At 33.8% G+C, this 19,519-nt stretch overlaps 1 protein-coding gene across 1 annotated transcript in view; it reads right to left on the bottom strand.

Annotated features, from left to right (window-relative positions):
• Positions 1-8,638: 8,638 nt before the first annotated feature.
• Positions 8,639-19,519, bottom strand: part of LOC142341339 (dopamine receptor 4-like) — a 37,512-nt gene continuing 26,631 nt past the window's right edge. Inside the window, exons 3-4 of the mRNA XM_075392266.1 lie at positions 9,979-10,498; positions 8,639-9,368 (exon numbers count right to left, since the gene is read on the bottom strand). Coding sequence (XP_075248381.1) covers positions 8,680-9,368; positions 9,979-10,498 — 1,209 coding nt within the window. The 3' untranslated portion in view covers positions 8,639-8,679. The remainder of the gene's footprint in view (positions 9,369-9,978; positions 10,499-19,519) is intronic.

Raw genomic sequence — 19,519 nt, 5'->3', positions numbered from 1 at the left:
CAGTTGGATGTAGATTTACAATAATGTTAGAGTTAGGTTCACTTACCACTTCTGGTTTATCATCTCTCATTACAATCTCAATTGGTGTTAAACTTACATCTTTACCTATATCTTTTATTCTGATATCACTCATAGCATTATTATCAATATTAAATTTATTATTGAATTCCTCAAAAGGTAGCATGAGCATTTTTATATAATAAATTCATTAATTCTCAGTCTAATTATAAGTCTAAGTCTAAATCTAAATCAAATCTATATTTATTATATAAAAATGGAAACAGGTAGTGCAGTTTTTATTTTTATTATTATTATTGGAATTTGTTATATAATATATGATTCAAGACCAAGTAAATATACAAAACTAGAAGAAAACTTTGGTGGATTTATGAATAGGAGTCTAGTTAGATTTGAATATGAAAAGTCACCACTACATACTATTGTTTATGGTGGAACTGGAACGCGTAAAACCTATTTTATTAGACAATACTTAAAGTTATACTTAGACCATGATCAAGTTCAAGATCAAGTTCAAGATCAAGTTCAACGTCAAGTTCAAGATCAAGATCAAGTTCAAGATCAAGTTCAAGATCAAATTCAACATCAAGTTCAAGATCAAGATCAAGTTCAAGATCATGTTCAAGATCAAGTTCAAGATCAAGTTCAACATCAAGTTCAAGATCAAGATCAAGTTCAAGATCAAGACCAAAGGTCCATAGTTATAGTTTGTAAAGATGACAGAGACTGTATAGATCCTGAGTCTAATAAGTTTTATACTGGAATTAATAAATGTGATATAAATATGATCATAAAAAATAATATGCATAAATTTCAAAATTGTGTAATAGTACTTGATGATATGGGTGATAGGTTAAATAAGGATATAGGTTATTATTTTACTGAAGGTATACATTATAATATTCAAATGATTGTAATGTGTCATAAACCAGCTCAAATAATTAATACAGCAAGAATGAGTTGTGATACTATTTATTTAACAACTTATAACGGACCTGACCTATTTAAAAACTTTAATGAGATATATAAATGTGAACATGACTTCAATAAAATAATTAATGAGTTAAATAGTAACCATTATAATCGTACAGATGGAATGTCAGATGAAATCCGTTATGATATAATTAAATATAATAAAAAGTAAAATGCTTTTATTATTATAAATAGTAATAGATCAATGATATATGATTCAAGAGTTGGTTTCCTTGATTTAAAAGCTCTTAGTTTAAAAGATGATTTAGAAAGAGAAGATATAAATAAACTTATAGCATATATGAAACCACTAATGATTAATGCAACAGATAGAAATGTTATTAATCATGATAATTATCAGTTTTATTTTAATAAACTTCTTACTTTAAATAATATTGAAATTCAGAATGATGTTTTAACAAAAGCGATGATTAAGGGAAACGGTATGAAAATTTTATCAAATATTGGTGGAATTATAGGCACAGGTTTATTTATATTTAATTGTTTTTATCCTGATTCAATATCAAGAAATGCTGGAACTGTAGCAATGGGAGCGAGCACAATGTTGAGTAGAGTAAATACATTAGTTAATGTTGGATATGGAGAAGATTTGGAAGGTGAAACACGGACAAAGTCCGATTCCTCGATCTGCGAAGCAGGTTCCATGATCCAAGAGGAATATATAGATCGGGGAAGCAGTTATACTGATTAGGGAAGCAGTTTGGTAAACAACGAACAAAGTTCGTATACTGATCAGTGTAACTGTGACTTCGTCAATGAAGGGCTGGGAATTTTGAATAGAAAGGGAGGAAAGTTCTTAAACAAACTATATATAAATAATGAAGAATTTAGAGAAGAGATTTTAAATTTTGTTAAAGATAAAAAAGAATTAGACCTTGATTTGATCTTAGATAAGAGATGTAAAACTAATACACTCAATACCTTAGGAAATAAATATTTGGCAGAGTGTATCACATCTAAAGATAATACTGAAGATTTAATTGAAATCATGGCTAAATATTATCCACAAAGTTTGTACACCGATTCTACAGCATAGCTAATATTATCTGCGAATTTGCAAAACAACTCCGTTGAGCAGTTTGGTAAACCAAGAACAAAGTTCGTTGGAGAACCACAAGCAAAGCTCGTTCACTGATAATTTTATCTATTAAAAATGCTTTTACAATGTTTAGAGTGTAACTATAAATGTGGAAACATTGCTGTTTTAAAATATCATTATGAACAATTTCATAAAGATAAAACTGATAAATGTATGTGTGGTAATATAATAATAAGTGGTATTTGTGCTAATGATTCTTCTCCATTGGGTTGTTCTTTAAAAAATGAATCTAGTTCTAGTTCTAATTCTAGTTCTAATCCTAGTTCTAATTCTAATTCTAATTCTAGTTCTAACCCTAGTTCTAGTTCTAACCCTTATTCTAACTCTAGTTCTAACCCTAGTTCTAGTTCTAATTCTAGTTCTGGTTCTGGTTCTAACCCCAGTTCTAGCGCTAGTTCTGGTTCTGGTTCTATCTATGACTATAACTCTAACTCAGATCCTAACCCCAACGCTAACCCTAACATTATCCCCAACCCTAACCCTAAACTTATCCCTAACCCTAACCCTAATCCAGCTCAGAAGTATTAACTAGATGTTGTAATAAGTGTAATTATATAAAACCACTATATAATTTTGTGAGGGTAAGTATACATGTAGAAGTTGTACTTCAGCTAAAGTTAATTGTCCATATTTTACTTCTGTTGTGAGATATGATGGGATACGGGCTCATGAAAAGAAACAACATACAGATGTAGAATTAACTAGAGGATTTAGTAGAAATCTGCGAACGGACGAAGTCCGTGGCAAGCCAAGCAGTTACACTGATCTGGGTCAGACAACAATTAATCCTAGTTGGCAAAGCAAGACTGTAAGTCCTTTAATTATTAGCCAAACTGAGGATCTGCGAATTTGCAAAACAACTCCGTTGAGCAGTTTCACTGATAGTTGTTCATGTAAATACTATAATTTTGTATCATTTCTTATTATTAATGGAATAATTATAGAAAAAGTAAAAGAAAATAAAAATTTATTGAAGTTTGAAATTTGAAATAAAAAGTATAAAAAAATAAAAAAAATATCAAAAAGGAGCAAATCACTCTTTAAGAGTGAAAAAGAGCGATCTTTTCTACTGGGGATCACTCCGAATAAGAGTGAATCACTCTTTAAGAGTGAAATGTAAATTTTGCTTTGATTTTTTGATATTTTGTTTTATTTTTGATTTTAATTGATTTTTTTATTGAATTTAGAGCTAATATATAGTAGTGGATAAAACAAGGGATTCAACAAACAGTAAAATCGCAATTCGACATGCGCGATTAGCGTTAGGAGAAAGGGACAATTTTTACTGGTGGTTGAATCCCTTGTTTCATCCACTACTTTCTTCTTAGAATTTAAAGATAAGAAAATGCAGCTTCCGTCACTGTTTTAGAAAAATATTGTACTAAAACTGTCAATAATTTTAATTGGAGTCATTAAAAATCAGTGGAAATCATCTCGGGGCTACATCCTTATTGCATATACAATATTGTTTACAAAAATCGTTCACTTCAAATAGGCATAATTGCACTTAAAATCATAAATTGCCAAAAAAATCGCGAAATTTAAATTTGCATTAATTACTTCTGAAGTTACATAGAATTGAAACAACTTGGTCAACAGTTTTGAACATTGACATGTTTTAAATAGAAAAGTTTGTCGATGATGCGCCCAATTCTCTTCACAGCGATTCGAAAAGAATTTAAAGGATACACACTCCATCAAAAACTATCGGCTGTATGCAGTTTCTCCTATATATCGTGACATTTACATGATCACTGTTCGCAATTTGTGTGTTTCAGCCATGTGTTAAAATAGGGATGAATAGTCCTAGTTTCGATTAGAGAGCAAACTTTGCCATAAGGGAAATCTTTGGTATCGAATGTACGGAAAACCAGGAAATTTCAACGAAGAAATATTGGGGAAGTGTAAATTTTACCGCTGCTCCAAAGTTTTTTTTTAGATTGTTTTCGAGAATTGTAGATTTGACCGTAATAATAGTGAATTTTTCTATTTTTTGCTCTTTTAGGCGATACTCTTCATTCCCATCTTCCCATATATTCATTCCCATTCCTATACATCTTCTGAAATCAAAATTACTGAAACTTATATTGATATGTATTACTTAAATGTGAAATCTGTAACAATTCTGAAGAGTATAGGATGACAGATTATCTAAAACAAGAGAAAAAAATTTTGTTTGGGCCGATTCAAAGGCTCACCAGGAAACAAATTTCTGGGGCCTTCTTTGGCCTAAAGGTTTACAAAAACAAGGAGTACACTTTTTGTTGGAGTCACAAAAAACGCCATCGATAATCAAATTTAATGACAGTTAACCCTTCTTGCACGTCGATTTGTCGCCGCTAAACCAACAAAACAAAATTACACAAAATTTTGTCGAAACAAAACTTTTGATCCAATGCCAAAAAAAATTCTTTGAATCTTCTTAGAGCTGTTATGACAAATTATGAGCACTTTCAATAGATATAAAACGTTTAGCTTAGATACTAAAGACAATATATTGTTAAAAAGGCGGCTCGTTAATGTGCGTTTGCACATGACGTTCCGACCCGAGATCATCTACATTTTTGACTAAATTGTCAACCAAATGAAGAGATAACAAAAATAGATGTTTGAGTTTAAAGCAAACGTTACAAAACTTATCCACTAATTGAATTACATAATGCCACGCCTCATTACAGCGCCAACGTGATTTGACAATAAAAAGACTAAGGGACAAAAAAAATTAGCACAAACAAAAACTTCACGGCAGAAACGGAATATCTAAATTTAAAAGCACCTAGTAACAACGTCAAAGTGCAGTCAGGTAAAACCTTAACTACACAAGTTTACTTTTTTTCTAACAATACAGCAAATGGAAAATCGTCTTAATGAGACTGGGTAACAAGTCGACAAAAAGAATGAACAGTGAGGCGAAAACTAAAAAGTTAATCAACATTTTTTTAAACCAAGTAATCTCAAAAATCTTAAAAATCAATAGCTTTCAACTAAATAATCCTTAATAAATTACTTAAAACTCATTACAAAACCGAAAGGACTTGTCCTTGGTTAGACTAAGCCATAAAACCAAACTAAAGAGAAACTCGAAAAAGTACAAACGATTTGCGAAAACACAAACTATTGTTACCATTAAAATCATTAGCTATCATCTGAATATTATGTATTTTTGATTCAATTGTTCGATTCTACTGATTCAGCTGAAAGATTTAAACTGAGAGATCACATCAGTTTACTTGCGCCACATTTAAAAACCATTGGAATCTGTTATTACGCGATTGTTCTGAAAGATGAGAAAAAGAAACACAAAAATTGACCACTCAATAAACGTTCAGAAAAACGCATATTGTCCAAAAAACGTATATATTAAACAAACATTGTGACAAATAATATCAATAGATGAGTTATCTCTTGAAATACATGAAATTGAATGGGACCTCTCACTGAAGAAAATGAGTTACAATTTGACCAAAAGAACAAAAAAAACTGTAAAGTTTGCAAAAAAACTTCAATATGATTATCAAAAATTTAAGACTATTCGCTATAAACTGACTGCTTCGGGTAACCTAATTCTTTTAATGCTCGATCAGAAGCCTATGAGAACTGTCAGCAGTTTAGGGCTACCCAAAGAACAAAAACTGCAAATTCACGAAAACATTGAGCGAGAGAAGTGTCGAAGGTATAAAAGAAATGAGCCCTTCACTAAGAACTCTTCTATTTTCAATCAATATTTAAGAGCATTGAGATTTCTCTTATTTATCAATATAATTTCAAAAAATCAACAATAAAAAACAAATACATTAGAACAACGAAATTTTCGAGAAAACACGTATTATCAACGCAAATAATTTCAAGTTATTGACTATGAAAACGACAACAGAGACAGGCAAAAACCAAAAATTCAGTAGAAAAGTGCCAGAAGAATATGTCGAAGCAATTCAAATCATAAGCTCTTCTCTGAAATCTTTATCTATGATCCGTTGAACTTTATCCCTAAAACCATGGTGACCATCAGCAGTAGGATGATGTGATAAGATTTCAAAAGGATCCAAAAATAAGATAAAGTACGCAAAAATTAAAAAATAATTATGAAATCTCGTGGCATTGAAGTTTTAAAACTAATAGATAGAAGATAAAACCGCTAACCAGAATAATTTTGGCTGCAGTAGAACGGAAATAGATTCCGCTAGTACTTACATTGACCAACAGTTCGAAAAAAGTTTACGATTGGTTAATAATCAAAAAAAAATTCGAAAACTATTTTTAACTTTTAACAGCCATTAAACTCAAAATCTTTCAACGGAGCTCAATATCTACGCTCAGATATAACCCGATGGGAGAAAAGGGGTGTTTGTTACGCATAGATAATTAACATGACATAACAATAAGTCTTTTGACTGTAAAAATAATAACAAAAACAGGCAAGAACTAAAATTCGGTGAAAAAAAAGGTGCGAGAAGAAAGTGTCGAAGCCAATTAAACCATTATCTTTTCTCTGGAAACTTTATCTGTGATCCAGTGAACGTCCTCTTGAAGCCAATGAGATTTTAAAAAATATTTGGATAATGTATCTAATGTTTGGATAATGCAATAAGAGTTCAAAAGTAACCAATAATAAAAAAAATATCCAAAAAAAATTTTTAGAAAAAATTGAAATCTTGTGTCATTGAAGTCAAATAACCAATAGTTAGAAGACAAAACCGCTGACCAGATTAAATTTGGTTGCAGTAGAAAGGAAGGGGGTGCTGTCACTCCTGGACTGACTTACAGTTCGCGATGATATGTTTTTTCTTTAATAATCAAAAAAAATTGAAAAATTATATTTTAAGCCTTAACAGCCGTTAGCTGTCCCCTCAAAGCACTATATATGTTCACTTAATGCTGATTATGGAACATATTGCACGGTTAGTCAATGAATTTATGCCATAGGACTCCAAAAAATAGTAAAACCTCAAAAAGAATTTCAAAATTTCATTTAAAATTACGAAAGCTCAGAATCGAAGCCAAAAAAAACATGAGCAATTCATTGAAAACGATGTTTTTGTTCATTGGGCTTAATTTGACTGTAAAGGAGGTTTTTCATTAATAGAACTTTGATACAAAAAAGTGAATTGTCTCTAGGTGACTTTAAAAAAGCAAAAAAGAGAAAGGTTTCATAAAAAAAGAGCTCTGAAATAGAATTCGAATTTTTTTGATAGTGAACTTCCGAATGAGACCAGAACTGGTCTCTTTTTTATCGCCTTTAGTTTATTAGGAACAAAAAATTGGTCCATTTTTTGGAGTCAAATTTAACTTTGAAATACTATTTTTATAGAAAATATTTTAATTTGGAGAAAAATTACACTAAAAGTGAACAAAAATCGCGTGTTCATACAAAACTTCAATCCTCGATAACTCCTCGAAAAAAAAAACGAAAATCAAAAAAGTCTTTTTTTAATTTTGAATTCTACGCTGGACCAGCTTTTTATTGATACCACTCACATTTCTCTGCGATGAATATATCGATCGGCCAAAATTGACTGAACAAAAAAAACCCATTTGAGTTTATAGTCCCCCCCCACAAGTGGGGTCGGAACAAAAACTTGAAGACTCGTTTTGAAGTTGACATCAGCTGCGAACAATGAATTGAAAACACTAATTCATCTCTAATCATCAAAACACAATTTTTATTTGACAGCTTTGGAAGCTAAAAACTTGTTTCTCGCACGATTTTGGTTTGCTGCACAATATTTTAAAAGTTGTGAATCCTACAAAAATGGAGTAAGTGTGCAATTCTCGCAAAATTCTTGAAGCATTCTAAAATCATCAATTACTCGGGCATGACTGCTGTTGGCGGCTAATCTTTCATTCTTTAGTTTTAATTTCAGTTTTTCATTTTTTGATATATTTTGCATTTTTTTTATCTCACTACTGTCAATTGTCTAACTATTGTCGTGTTCCAATAATATGCCATGGCTAACTTCGTACCAATTCTGAACTCTGTAATTCAAAAGTACCGCTAATGAGATTTAGAAGATAATGAGAGAAAAGCAGAAATAAAAGCATTGTTACAATGAAACTGTTAATTAGCAATTAGCTGGAATGAATTAAAAAGCTATTGAAATCGTAAAATATAACTAAGTACAATTTGTCACAGCAAAGCACCATTTAATATTTTCCTCCTTTTTTGACGTTAAACCCATCAGCAACATTCATTGTAGCATCTCGAAAAAGATAAGCAGAAGTTGTATCTTATCGGGTAAAGTAACTATGAAAGGTTTTAAACCATTTTTGCTAATTTTTGTTCAAGTTTAAAGTAGTTGCACAAAAATTGAGACTTCTGAAATCAATAACTGCTTTGGGGAAAATAACTGTTGAAGGAAAAGTGTCAGAGCTAGTCGGGATCTGTTCTGCTGCCCCTCCTCCCCCCATTCCCCTCCTTTACCCCAACCCCCCCCCCCCTCCCCCACAAAAAAAAACAGAAATTGCACTCTGTGTTCTGTATATAGCGCCTTTTAGAAATTGCATGTTTGTATGAGGGGGGGGGGCGGGGGCTAGAGAATAGATCCAATTTTAAGTTAGTTTCATAGATACTGTCAATGATGGTTAGTTCCCCCTAAGGTAGTGTGACCAGCGAAATCTCTGTCGCCTCTGTGTCTTTTACATCCAATTATTCTCATAAAGGCCAATCTGAACCGGACGTTTGTCGCTGCGTATATAAATGGATTCAAACATGAGTTGGCGTATCCTAGCAACGTGAAGAAATCAAAGAGCTGAATTTCGTACTGAAATGATCTGTTTGTAAAAGCTTGAACCACGTTGAATGTGAAAAATGGCAACCAACAAAGAATAAAGACTCCAAACACGATTCCTAACGTTTTAGTTGCCTTTCGTTCACGCAAGAAGGCTCCTAAACGACAGGAGGTCTTGCCTCCGACATCTGTTGTGGTGACCATCGGAACCCCGACGTAGCTGCAGCCCCCTTTGCTGTATGTCATAACCCCACTTGATGGTCGACAATGGGCTGATGGGCTCCTAGTTATACCTTGATGGGCTCTGGTTGGTGATCTCATAGAGCTAGCTGTGGGTGTTCCGCGAGGGTTGTTTGTGGATTTATAAGAATGCCTGGAGGCACCCGTGAACGCACTAAGGTTGCCGTTTGTGTCAAAAGTGTTCCATTTGGCATTAGCCCCTCCCCCTCCTCTGTGGACCCTCAACGCTGTCACATTTTCACTGGAACTTTCAACTGTTGCTGAGGTCTTGTTGCCACTTTTGCCGCTATTGCCTACAAAATAAAATCAAAACAGATATTAACATGTAGAATGCATTCATTTTTGTGTGGTCTTAGCGTGAAAAAGTTTACACAAAGCCAAGATTTAAGAAAAGCAGATATTTTAATTGCCTCTCGATACTCAAATTTTATTTGGCGTATCATTTTGAGTATCAAAGTGGGTCTCGTCCCATATTATAGCCCCTCTCCCCAGCTTAGTGGTAACTTAACCCATAGCAACGCGCGATCGTTGTAATTATACGATAATGGGGCGCGATATTTTCGTGGGGGGGGGGGGGGGGGATAATTTCGTTTCTTATGTAATGTAAGAGCGCTGATACACCCTGCTATGTCAAGCGAGATGTTGATAACTCTTTGCAGAATTAAACTTGCAAAACTTAAGAAAATACCATACCAAGATCTGGAATTTAAAAGTTAAAAATAATTGGAATATCTTCATTAAATGCTGAAAAGATCTTTACCAAGGCGCATGTCAAGAAATTTGCTAAGATATCTTGCTAAAATATCTCGACTCATGAAAAACAGTTTTTTACGCCCGTAGGATATAAGAAAAAAATCTGGAACAAAATTTAACAGCTGAAAATTTTTCAAAATCAAATTTTACCTCTCCCATCGCTCTTCGAAGCACCGCCGGAGTTGCTCTTTATCAGAAGATTCCCAGATGCCAGAACCCTCAACTGCTGCTGGGCCTTCATGTACACACTAATGTAGGCAAAAGTCATGAGACACAGGGGAAGATAGAAAGATATGAGAGATGAAGTTATCCGGTACACTCTATTATTCGTAAATTCGCAAACTCGGGCGTCATAACTGACGTCACTATCCTCCGATGACGTCAGAGAAAAATGCCAAACTACAATAGCAGGAAAAGATATAACGGTAGATAAAAGCCATACGAGAGTTATAGCTGCGATGCACGACGCGTGAGTTACAATCGTGGAATAATCGAGTGACTTTCGAATTGCGATGTATCTATCTAGACTGATGGCTGTTAGGTTGAGGATGCTGGCAGTGCTGGCTAAGACATCGAATGCGTGCCAGACATGACACATCCAGTAGCCAAACACCCACCGTCCCTGTAGAATGTGGACTACACCCGCGATTGGGGCTACTACCAGCCCAACCTAAAACAATTCCCAGGTTAAGACCTCGACTTATCAAAAGACTTTGTAAGTCTAGTCTGGGGTGGGGCAATTTTGACTATAATTACACGGTTAAGCTCTTGGTTAAATTTTTATGGGTCAGCTTAGAGCTTAGAGCTTAGCCAATTTTTGTCGAGTGGGTTATTTTCACGTGCCGAGCAAAAATGCTTTTATAAGCAAAGTTATGCGTTCAAAACCGTTTATCCCTCATACCTTTTCCCGCATAATTTTTGTTTATAATTAGATAGTTCAAGTTTAATTTCACCTTTACATTGAGTACTGTACCTATGACAAGAAACACATATGTGTGCCAAAAATTGCTCGTTTTAACCACGCCATCTTAAAGGGTTAGAAAACAAACATTGCACGATAGACAGCATAAGACATAGGAACAAATTTTTGAAAATCAGTTGTCTCTCCGAGGTTCCGAAGTTTAACTTTGTGACAAGAAAACACAGCAATACAGGTGGATGAATCCAGAATGATCTGGTGAAAGATATAAAGTGACAAGCAAGTCCAAGAGTTGTTTTGGCAGGAACGTTTAGTTAATGCTGGTAAACTATTCCGTTCAAAAAATATTTATAAAAAATATTTTTGAAATACAGCTTCTGTCAGCAATAATGATTAGGTTATGCGAAGTATTGCTGAAACTTGAAACTGGCTCAATCAATATTCAAAATATTACTTCATTTGACAAAAATCTGAACTCAGAATAAGAAAGATTTTATTTCACTCCTCGAAAGAAAAGCGTTTAGCTGAGTTACTTGTGGGTTGAGAAATAGAACAATTTAGTGTTAGAACAATTTTGTCAAAATAAAAAACATACACATTCTAAGTAAGATATTTTCTCAAATTAGTGTGGAATGGTAGTAACTAAGTGAGAACATCATTTTATCCGTTTTGAGAGAAGAAATGAGAAATTATTTAAGCTTTAGCAAAAAATAAAAGCGTTTGAATTTTTCTTTCGTTTTGTACAGTGGAGTTTACTTTTTAAATGAAGAGTTTATCCTATCACATTACCAAACAGACCGAAAAAAACTCGTAATTTGTGATTTTTAAAGTTTTTGTGAAAAGAAAGCAACCAAAATGAGTAAGTTGTGAAGCTCTAATCAGTGATTTGGATTAAAAAATGACAAAACTTCACCGATCATTTCTTTACCTGATAATTTGTCGGAGTAAACAAGAACAAAAGATTTTTGGCATATATTTCGTATGTTATTTAATAACATTATTCAATTCAAAATTTTAATTAAACTTTCCCTTAATCATCTAGGTAAATTCTAGTTAAATTTTGAATTTGGAAAAATAACATCTTGGTCCTCTGTGTGATGAGAGTCAACAGCAAAATATCATACAAAGAAATATTTTCCCAGACTTTTTTCTCTATGTAGAGTGCAGTGGAATACAAAATATAAAGTATTCAAAAAAACATTGCTCAGAGCTAAACACATCCTCAATTAGAGACGGCTGTTAGACAAGAGATGTTGATTCTTCTTGAAAGATTTTTTTATCGATCAATGAGTAGCTTAATCTGATAGAAGTTTTTAATGAATCGACGTCAAGCTTCAGTTTTGTAAAGATTTTTTTAAAGGTGACTATAAAAAACAACTCAAGTAAATAGAGAAAAAGAAAGTTCTATAAAAGAACCTTCTAATCAAAGTATTAAAAAAATTTCTTATTATTCTCCAAATAATTATATTTTACAATTTGGGAAATATTTTGCGCAAAAGTGTAAAGGAAGAGTATAACCCAGAGTATTTCAGTTCTTAACCAGTGTAAACCGAGAAACTATATAAAGACAATTTTAGACCTGTACATTCTCTGTTCACGTAAAAATATACACTGATCAGTCAATTTTAGAGTAAAATAGTACATCTGATTTTAACCTGATTTTTATCTGTCCATAAATATTATCATGCAGTTAACTTTATTGTATAACTATCGTCAGTTTGAAAAACAATCCGTTTTTAACCAGTTTCAGCTTTGATTTAACATCGCTTGCCAGACATTTCCACACCATATTTCATTACACCACCGGCATAATCACAACATATTTTTAAGTCTTAATGACCAGCTTTTTGATGTATATATGCTGTTTCAGTACTGATTTTAGAAGACAATATTGAAATAAACAGGTTCAGTACTGAAATACTATGGGTCGTCAGCGCGGGCTTTAATGGTAGCTAATACTCCGAGATCTTTGGAATAAAATCTCTTTTATTTGCATTAGTATTTCTAAGTATAGGACACTGCATATATTGAACTTGAAACATTCGTTGATTCATTTTCAGCTTAGCAGTTACAGGTTTATTCAAAATTTTGTTCAGCAATAGGTGCCCGTTTTAGTTTCTGTATTTTAGGTATGCTTGGTATTTGCCCATAATTATTTTCGCGCCTTGTAATCGCGTAAAATTTTATTTAAATACGAGTATATACAAGGGCCATAAAAGCGTTCATAAATTTGAACATGTGTGAAAAATTTATATAGCAGTGTTTGCCAAGTGTTGGAACAAATTTCTGCAAGATTTTTCAAGATTTTACAAGATAACCCTAAATTTCTGCAAGATTTTGCAAGACAGCCGCCCAAAATTTGAGGGAAGTCACCGACCATCTTGCAAGACTCTCGCAAGATAAACATACACTTGCAAAAATGGCAGGTAATGTTTTTTTTAAAAAACCCTGTTGCACTTTCTGTGTGCATCTCCTTATAAAAAATTCTCCGTAATTTGCAAGATTTTTGCAGGATCTTGCGAGATATTCGTTTTTTTTTTCGTCTAGGGTGCGCGACAATTTTTTCGTTCCTTCTTTTATACATTACAAACGGATACCACACAATTGAATGAAAAGTGAAATTGGTCTCCTCTTTATTAACAGATATACAACATATATCCAAAAAATACAAGATAAACTCTTTGTTTGAAATGTTTTGAATAGACATGTTTCAAATGCAAATTAATTTTTTTAATTATTAATCAAAATAAATTCTATCAATTGCGTAATGTATGGTCTTCGTATCTGTTCTTGTTATTTTCGCCAGCAAAATTTCTTATTAAACTTTTGCCTTAAAAGTATTTATAATCAAGTTGATGATTTTGCCATTTCTCATATATACAGGAGATTAATGTCCTGTAATAGTTGCGTATTCCAAGCAAAACATTGTTCCATGCAATTTAATAAACAAAAATAACCAGAAGATCTTTTCCATAAACAACTCTTAATTGACTTTGACATTTTGAAAATTTTATCTTATTTAAACTGTAAACTATTCGGGGAAAGTTGACTTGCGCGAATTACTTTATATGGATTACAAGGATTTTAAATATTTGTCGAGAAAATAATGTGCTGTTCAACAAAGTTCAAACTTTTGAACCAAATATAGGCACTGATTGTTGAGGCATGCAGAGAGAAAACAAACAACAATGGGAATCTGATCACGTGATTTTTGGGATAAATTACACCCCAATTGCCATTCCTCTTTCCTTTCATTTCCTGTGATTATGAACTGCAAAAAATGATCTATCGCCAATTTTGAGTACCATTTCAGTGCGAATATCTCAAATTTATCCCAAGTATTGTTTGCAAACATAGACAGCCTAAATGAATTGTAAATATAATGAAAGCTTTCTTCTTCATCTGTATTTCTGCTGACGTCACTTTTCCACTCCAATGAGTATTTTCACGCTTTTTGAGCATTATGAATGAGAATTTCATTCAGATTAGTCAAAGCGGAACAGATTACATAAATTTAGAATAATTCAAATATATTTTTTCGTTTTAACTGCTGCTGTTGTTTTGTTGCGAAACAGTGTTATTATTTATAGCTTATGGTCTATTTAAAGTATTCATTCCCATTTCCACGCTAATCAACTGTTTCCTGTTTTTAAGCTCATTTTCCATACAAGTAACAAGTTTTGAGAATTTGAGAATTTTTGCTCAAAATATAAATTTAGTTTCTCCTGAAAACGATTTAAAAAAAATGACCCTTAAACAATTAGGGTGAGGAAAAGGGAAGCGGGTTTGAGGGTAGCGAGGCGGTGTACTAAGGAAATGGTAATGGTTTTTGTTCCATTTTTTAAAATCAAATCGTGTTTTGATTGCTGAAAGATTGTTTAAGAAAAAGAACGTGAAACAATTCTTTAGGTAGTGGTGACAGTATAGTAATAAAGCGTGAACCGCGATACCACCGCGTGTCTTTCTCATCTGTCTGGGGGAGGGGAGGGTGGGGGTGGTAGGAGGCGGGCGAGGCGACATCATTACGCAAATTGGACCACTGCAGAAACCCGAAAATTAACATCATTGAGGCGATCCCAACAAAAGCATACAGACAAGCTCAATTAAACCTAAATAAACGTCTCTCCTCCTTTTGACGCTCAGCCCATTCAGTTGAAATGTGTGAACAATTCATTGCTTGCAACCGTCGTAACCTCCGTCACGTATTAACAAATTGAAACCCTCTCACACCGGGGGTGGGGGGGGGGGGTCGAGGTTAGTGGTTTTAAAGAACAAAACAATACATGTGATGTCTACATACTTAGCATAACTTAAGTATCATTTGTTTATGTTTATTCCCCCTATTTTATCGTAGTCCAAATTTGCATGCCCTCAAGGTTGCTTACAAATTTCATCAAAATTGCGAAAATGTTTGCAGGAAATAAAAAAAACTTTCTGCTCCGTAAATGGCTGGGTAATCTTTCCCCCGTTCTCCCCTTCCACGTCCCTGCAGTAAGCACGTGATCAAAATCAGGGTACCCCAGGGGGCGTCCCTAGGGTGAGACAAGCGGGCATATTTAGGTTTCTAATCAGGGTCTATCATCCCGCGCAGTAAGTACCAGTTAGAAACCCCAAACAAAGTCTGTGCCCAAAGGCACATTAAACAGACCCATTATCAAATACAAACGCCCTCATTTGTAATCTAAAAAACGCCTATTACTGGAAGGAAGATTAGGGACAACTGGGAAAATTTCAAGAGGCAGGAATTGGACAAAAATCTTATCAATGAACTCTCATTAAAGAAAAAACAGTAAAAAAAAACATAACCAGAAAACTCCAGCATCGATTCGGAGCAAAAGTTGACAAAAGCCACACGCAACTGCCGGGTTATATATAAATGTTTTCATAATTATACTATTCAATTTGAAAAAAAAAACGTTTCGAAAATGAAAAAAAAATATAATTATTTTTTAAAATAACAAATAGACAAGTAATCAAATGACAACCGCGGAGTTGGTTCTCTGCAATTGAAATTTTTTGATTGCATCATGCTGTTGAATTTTTAACAACATTGCGCTCTTCAAACAGACAACAGTTGCAACTTTTCAACTTTTCCTCTCTCTCTCTCTCTCGGTCTCAATAAATCGTACTAAAGTGTTTGTGCATCTTACGAAAATTCATTTTTTTGAAAATTTCAAGAATTGTATGATGATTTTTGTATGAACAGAGAAAGTTAAAAAGCCGACTGTGTATGAATAAAAATTGTTGTATGAACTGATTCTGCGAAGACTTAGAACAAAAAAAAACTGAATCTTTTCCGTTTGTGCCCCCCCCCCCCCAGCTTAGTGGGCATATTATTTTCACCCCCCAGACGCACGTGCCATATTTTTAAGTAATGATTTACTATGTAAGGGCACCTGTTCTGTAACTGGGGGGGGCACATAACGTACTGGGGGGCACAAACGGAAGAGATCCAAAAAACGGATCTTTTCTGTTTCGGCCCGCCAGCTTATAGTGAGCATAAATTTTTTTATGCCCCCAGGCGCACGTGCTATATTCCCGAGTGGACTGGGGATGGTTATCTTGTAAGATCTTGTAAGATTCTGTCAGAATCTTACAAGAGGATGCATCGTCTTACAAGATTTTCTGACAGATTCTTACAAGATAAACATTCGTCTTACAAGATTCTTACAAGATAGGCATTCGTCTTACAAGATTCTTACAAGATAAGCATTCGTCTTACAAGATCCTTATAAGATAAACATTCGTCTTATATGATTCTTACAAGATTAGCCGTTGTCTTGCAAGGATCGAAACACACAGAACTGAAATACACAGCGCATAAAAAAATTTGGAGAAGATGCACAAGACGAAAAAACATCTAATTTGTTCTAAACAGTGTAAAATTTGCAAGTCAAAAAATTCTTAATTTGAGCAATAAATTTACACGCAGCATTAAATGGAAAGTGCGAATATGGGTTTTTCTGCTACTCCAAATTGAATGCAATGAGAAAAAATTGATTTAAAAATAAAGAGTTCTGCAATTTTTTATTCATGAGAGCATAAAAAGTCAGGGAAAAAAATAATAATTTCTTTCACGTTTTTAGTTTTTGGCAATAAGTCAAAAGTAAAAGTTAATAATTTTGTGCTGATGCAGTAAAAATTATCTTGAAAAGCAGTTTTCAATCAAATTAATGAATAAAAATATCAGCCAAAAATACGCAACCAATTCTCAAAACTTCAATGCATTGAATGAAGAAAATTGCGAATAAAAGAACCAATGAGAATGCAGCTCAACCGGAACGAACTTGCAAGAATCTTACAAGATAACCATTCATCTTGTAAGATCTTACAAGATAACCATCTTTTGTAAGAATTTTGTCAGAACTTATAAGATAACCATCTTTTATAAAAAATCTTGTAAGATCTTACAAGATAACCATTCTCTCTCGTCCAGGGTTCTTACATAGTAACGTGCTATATAACAACATATAATTTGTAACTGGGGGTCATAAAAAACACTGGGGGGGGGCGAAACAGAGTAGATCCCAAAAAAACACTTAGAATAGTATGAAACAGTACTGAAATGGCCTTTTGTTCTTGGAATATCATGAATCAGTACTGACTTTCTATGATAATAGGGTTCGGGATCCTACTCATTTGTGCAAAACTTATCAACAACATAAATAGAATCAATTCTGATTATGTGGGGATATACATTTTCCGACCCCAGGGCGCACGTGTGTATTTTTTTACATTATTATGTGGTAAATAACAACATATAATTAATATTAGGGGCTACAAAACATTGGGCGGGGAGGGGGAGGGGTTTGGCTTGGATAATAGATAAAAAAAAGGGCTTGTGTTGTTTTTCAGGTCTGTCTTTTAATTTTGGTGACACACTCAAGAGACACATGAGAAAAGAAACAGATTGATGGGAAATGTAGAAATATGGAAAAAAGAATTGAGCTTAATGAAAAGGGAAAGAGAGAGCATTTAGAGCACTTAGAGTCTAAAGCAATTTGAGCAATGGTCACTTTAGACCGCCCCAATCAACGGTTCCCCCCAATCCAATCAACTCTCACCGTTTCTAACTGTTCACTCTCAATCTAACACTGGGCTGCACAGTCTGGGCTAAAAATGTCCGAGAGAAGCAAAAGTGACAGCAATATTTCACCTGTAACTCATTGTGGCTGTTCATTTGTGGCTTCCGATCGCGCGTGGCGACAAAACAATTTAAAGCATACTTCTTCTTCAATTATGGTCGTCATTAGTACGCGGCAGATAGATGTTAGGCTCAGAGCGAGCAATCAACAAAGTATAAATTAAGCCTATGTTTTACCACCCCCCCCCCAAACCCCCAACCCCCCCCCCCCCCCCCAACCCCCCCCCCCCAGCTTAGTGGGCTCGTAGACTTTTTAGACCATGTAGGTCCAGCGCAATTGAGCTCTCTAATGGTGTGATCAGAGGTTGGTTTGGTTACCTGAATAGGCCTCAATTCGTATATTTATCCAGTAACTTTTAATCACTAATTTTGAAATTATTGATTGATGAATCACTCCCAGCATGCTATATTTTTGTCTGCCATGAACTGATGCCTCCTATGGGGGTAGAAATTTAATGGGAAATTTTCGTGCGCGGAAATGTTGTGGGAAAACTGAGGAGAAAAAATGATCTCATGGTTGTTGGATTTGAGAAATTTAAAGAACAATCACACACAATAAACCATATTGTAGAAAATGGGGAAGTGTGCGAAATATTTTTTGACGTTTGCTCAAAAAAAATAATCCTCTATTTCTTTCGTGAACCAAAAAGTTGTCCCGCGGACTTGACAATTCCTGTTTTCTTGTTTATCTCGATCTTTCGATCTTCAAATTTTACGAAAGTTTTCTTAAACAACCTTAGAGGTTTAGATTTGCAGCATAAACGAATGTGAATATGTTGCTACTGGGAACAGCTGGCCGTTCTTCAACAAAAAACGGATCAAGCTAGTAATTAGGTGCTAACCTTGCGAAAATGACAGATTAATGTGCTTTTATACTAGACGAGTACGATAACCTCAGGATGGTTTCGTGTCAAAGTTTTTTTATCAAAGTTGTTCAGTTCCAAAACATTTTCAGTAAGTTTTTTAGCGCAATATTTAAGTTTTGCCAGCAAAAACACGGCCCATGTATAACTATTGTAGATCAGCTCATGCATAGTGAAATAAACCTGAATTCGCACTCAAAATTGTCGCAAACGTTATTTTATTAAAGGCTCACATGAATTTTATTTTCCTTGGAATAACAAATATGAGTTTTTGTTACCTCGACACATTTCTAATCTTGGTCGCTTATCTTACAAAAAACGTGAATGTTGATCAATAAGCTACTAGTTAGAGTTAGATTATTTAAATAGAATCAGCTCCTCACCAAACTTAAACTCAAATTTCATCCTGAAGTAGGATTTAAGTTATGCAAAATCTTTTTTTCTGTATTGAGTTGAAGTACAATTGTATATTAGAGATTAAGCTGCTGAGTTAAACTAGCTAAGTAATGAATTACATCATTATAATAAGAAATTGGCGTAATGGATAAAACCAATAATATTGCTTAAAATGTCCATAAGACGTTTTATCGTTGTACTTTTGCCATAGAAAAAGCAGCGAATATGATCGCTACAACTAACAAAGCGAGTGGAACTGCCCATTCATGGAATCTATATTTACTAGAGCATAAATAAAACGAATGAGAAAATAAGAAATGGTTGTTACAAAAATTAAGAAAAAAATATTTTAGGTAGATGATAGCGTTT

This window comes from Convolutriloba macropyga, chromosome 6, assembly GCF_964194025.1.
Source record: "Convolutriloba macropyga chromosome 6, txConMacr16.3, whole genome shotgun sequence".
NCBI classification, from domain to species: domain Eukaryota; kingdom Metazoa; phylum Xenacoelomorpha; order Acoela; family Convolutidae; genus Convolutriloba; species Convolutriloba macropyga.
This window is presented reverse-complemented; position numbering and strand designations above follow the sequence as displayed.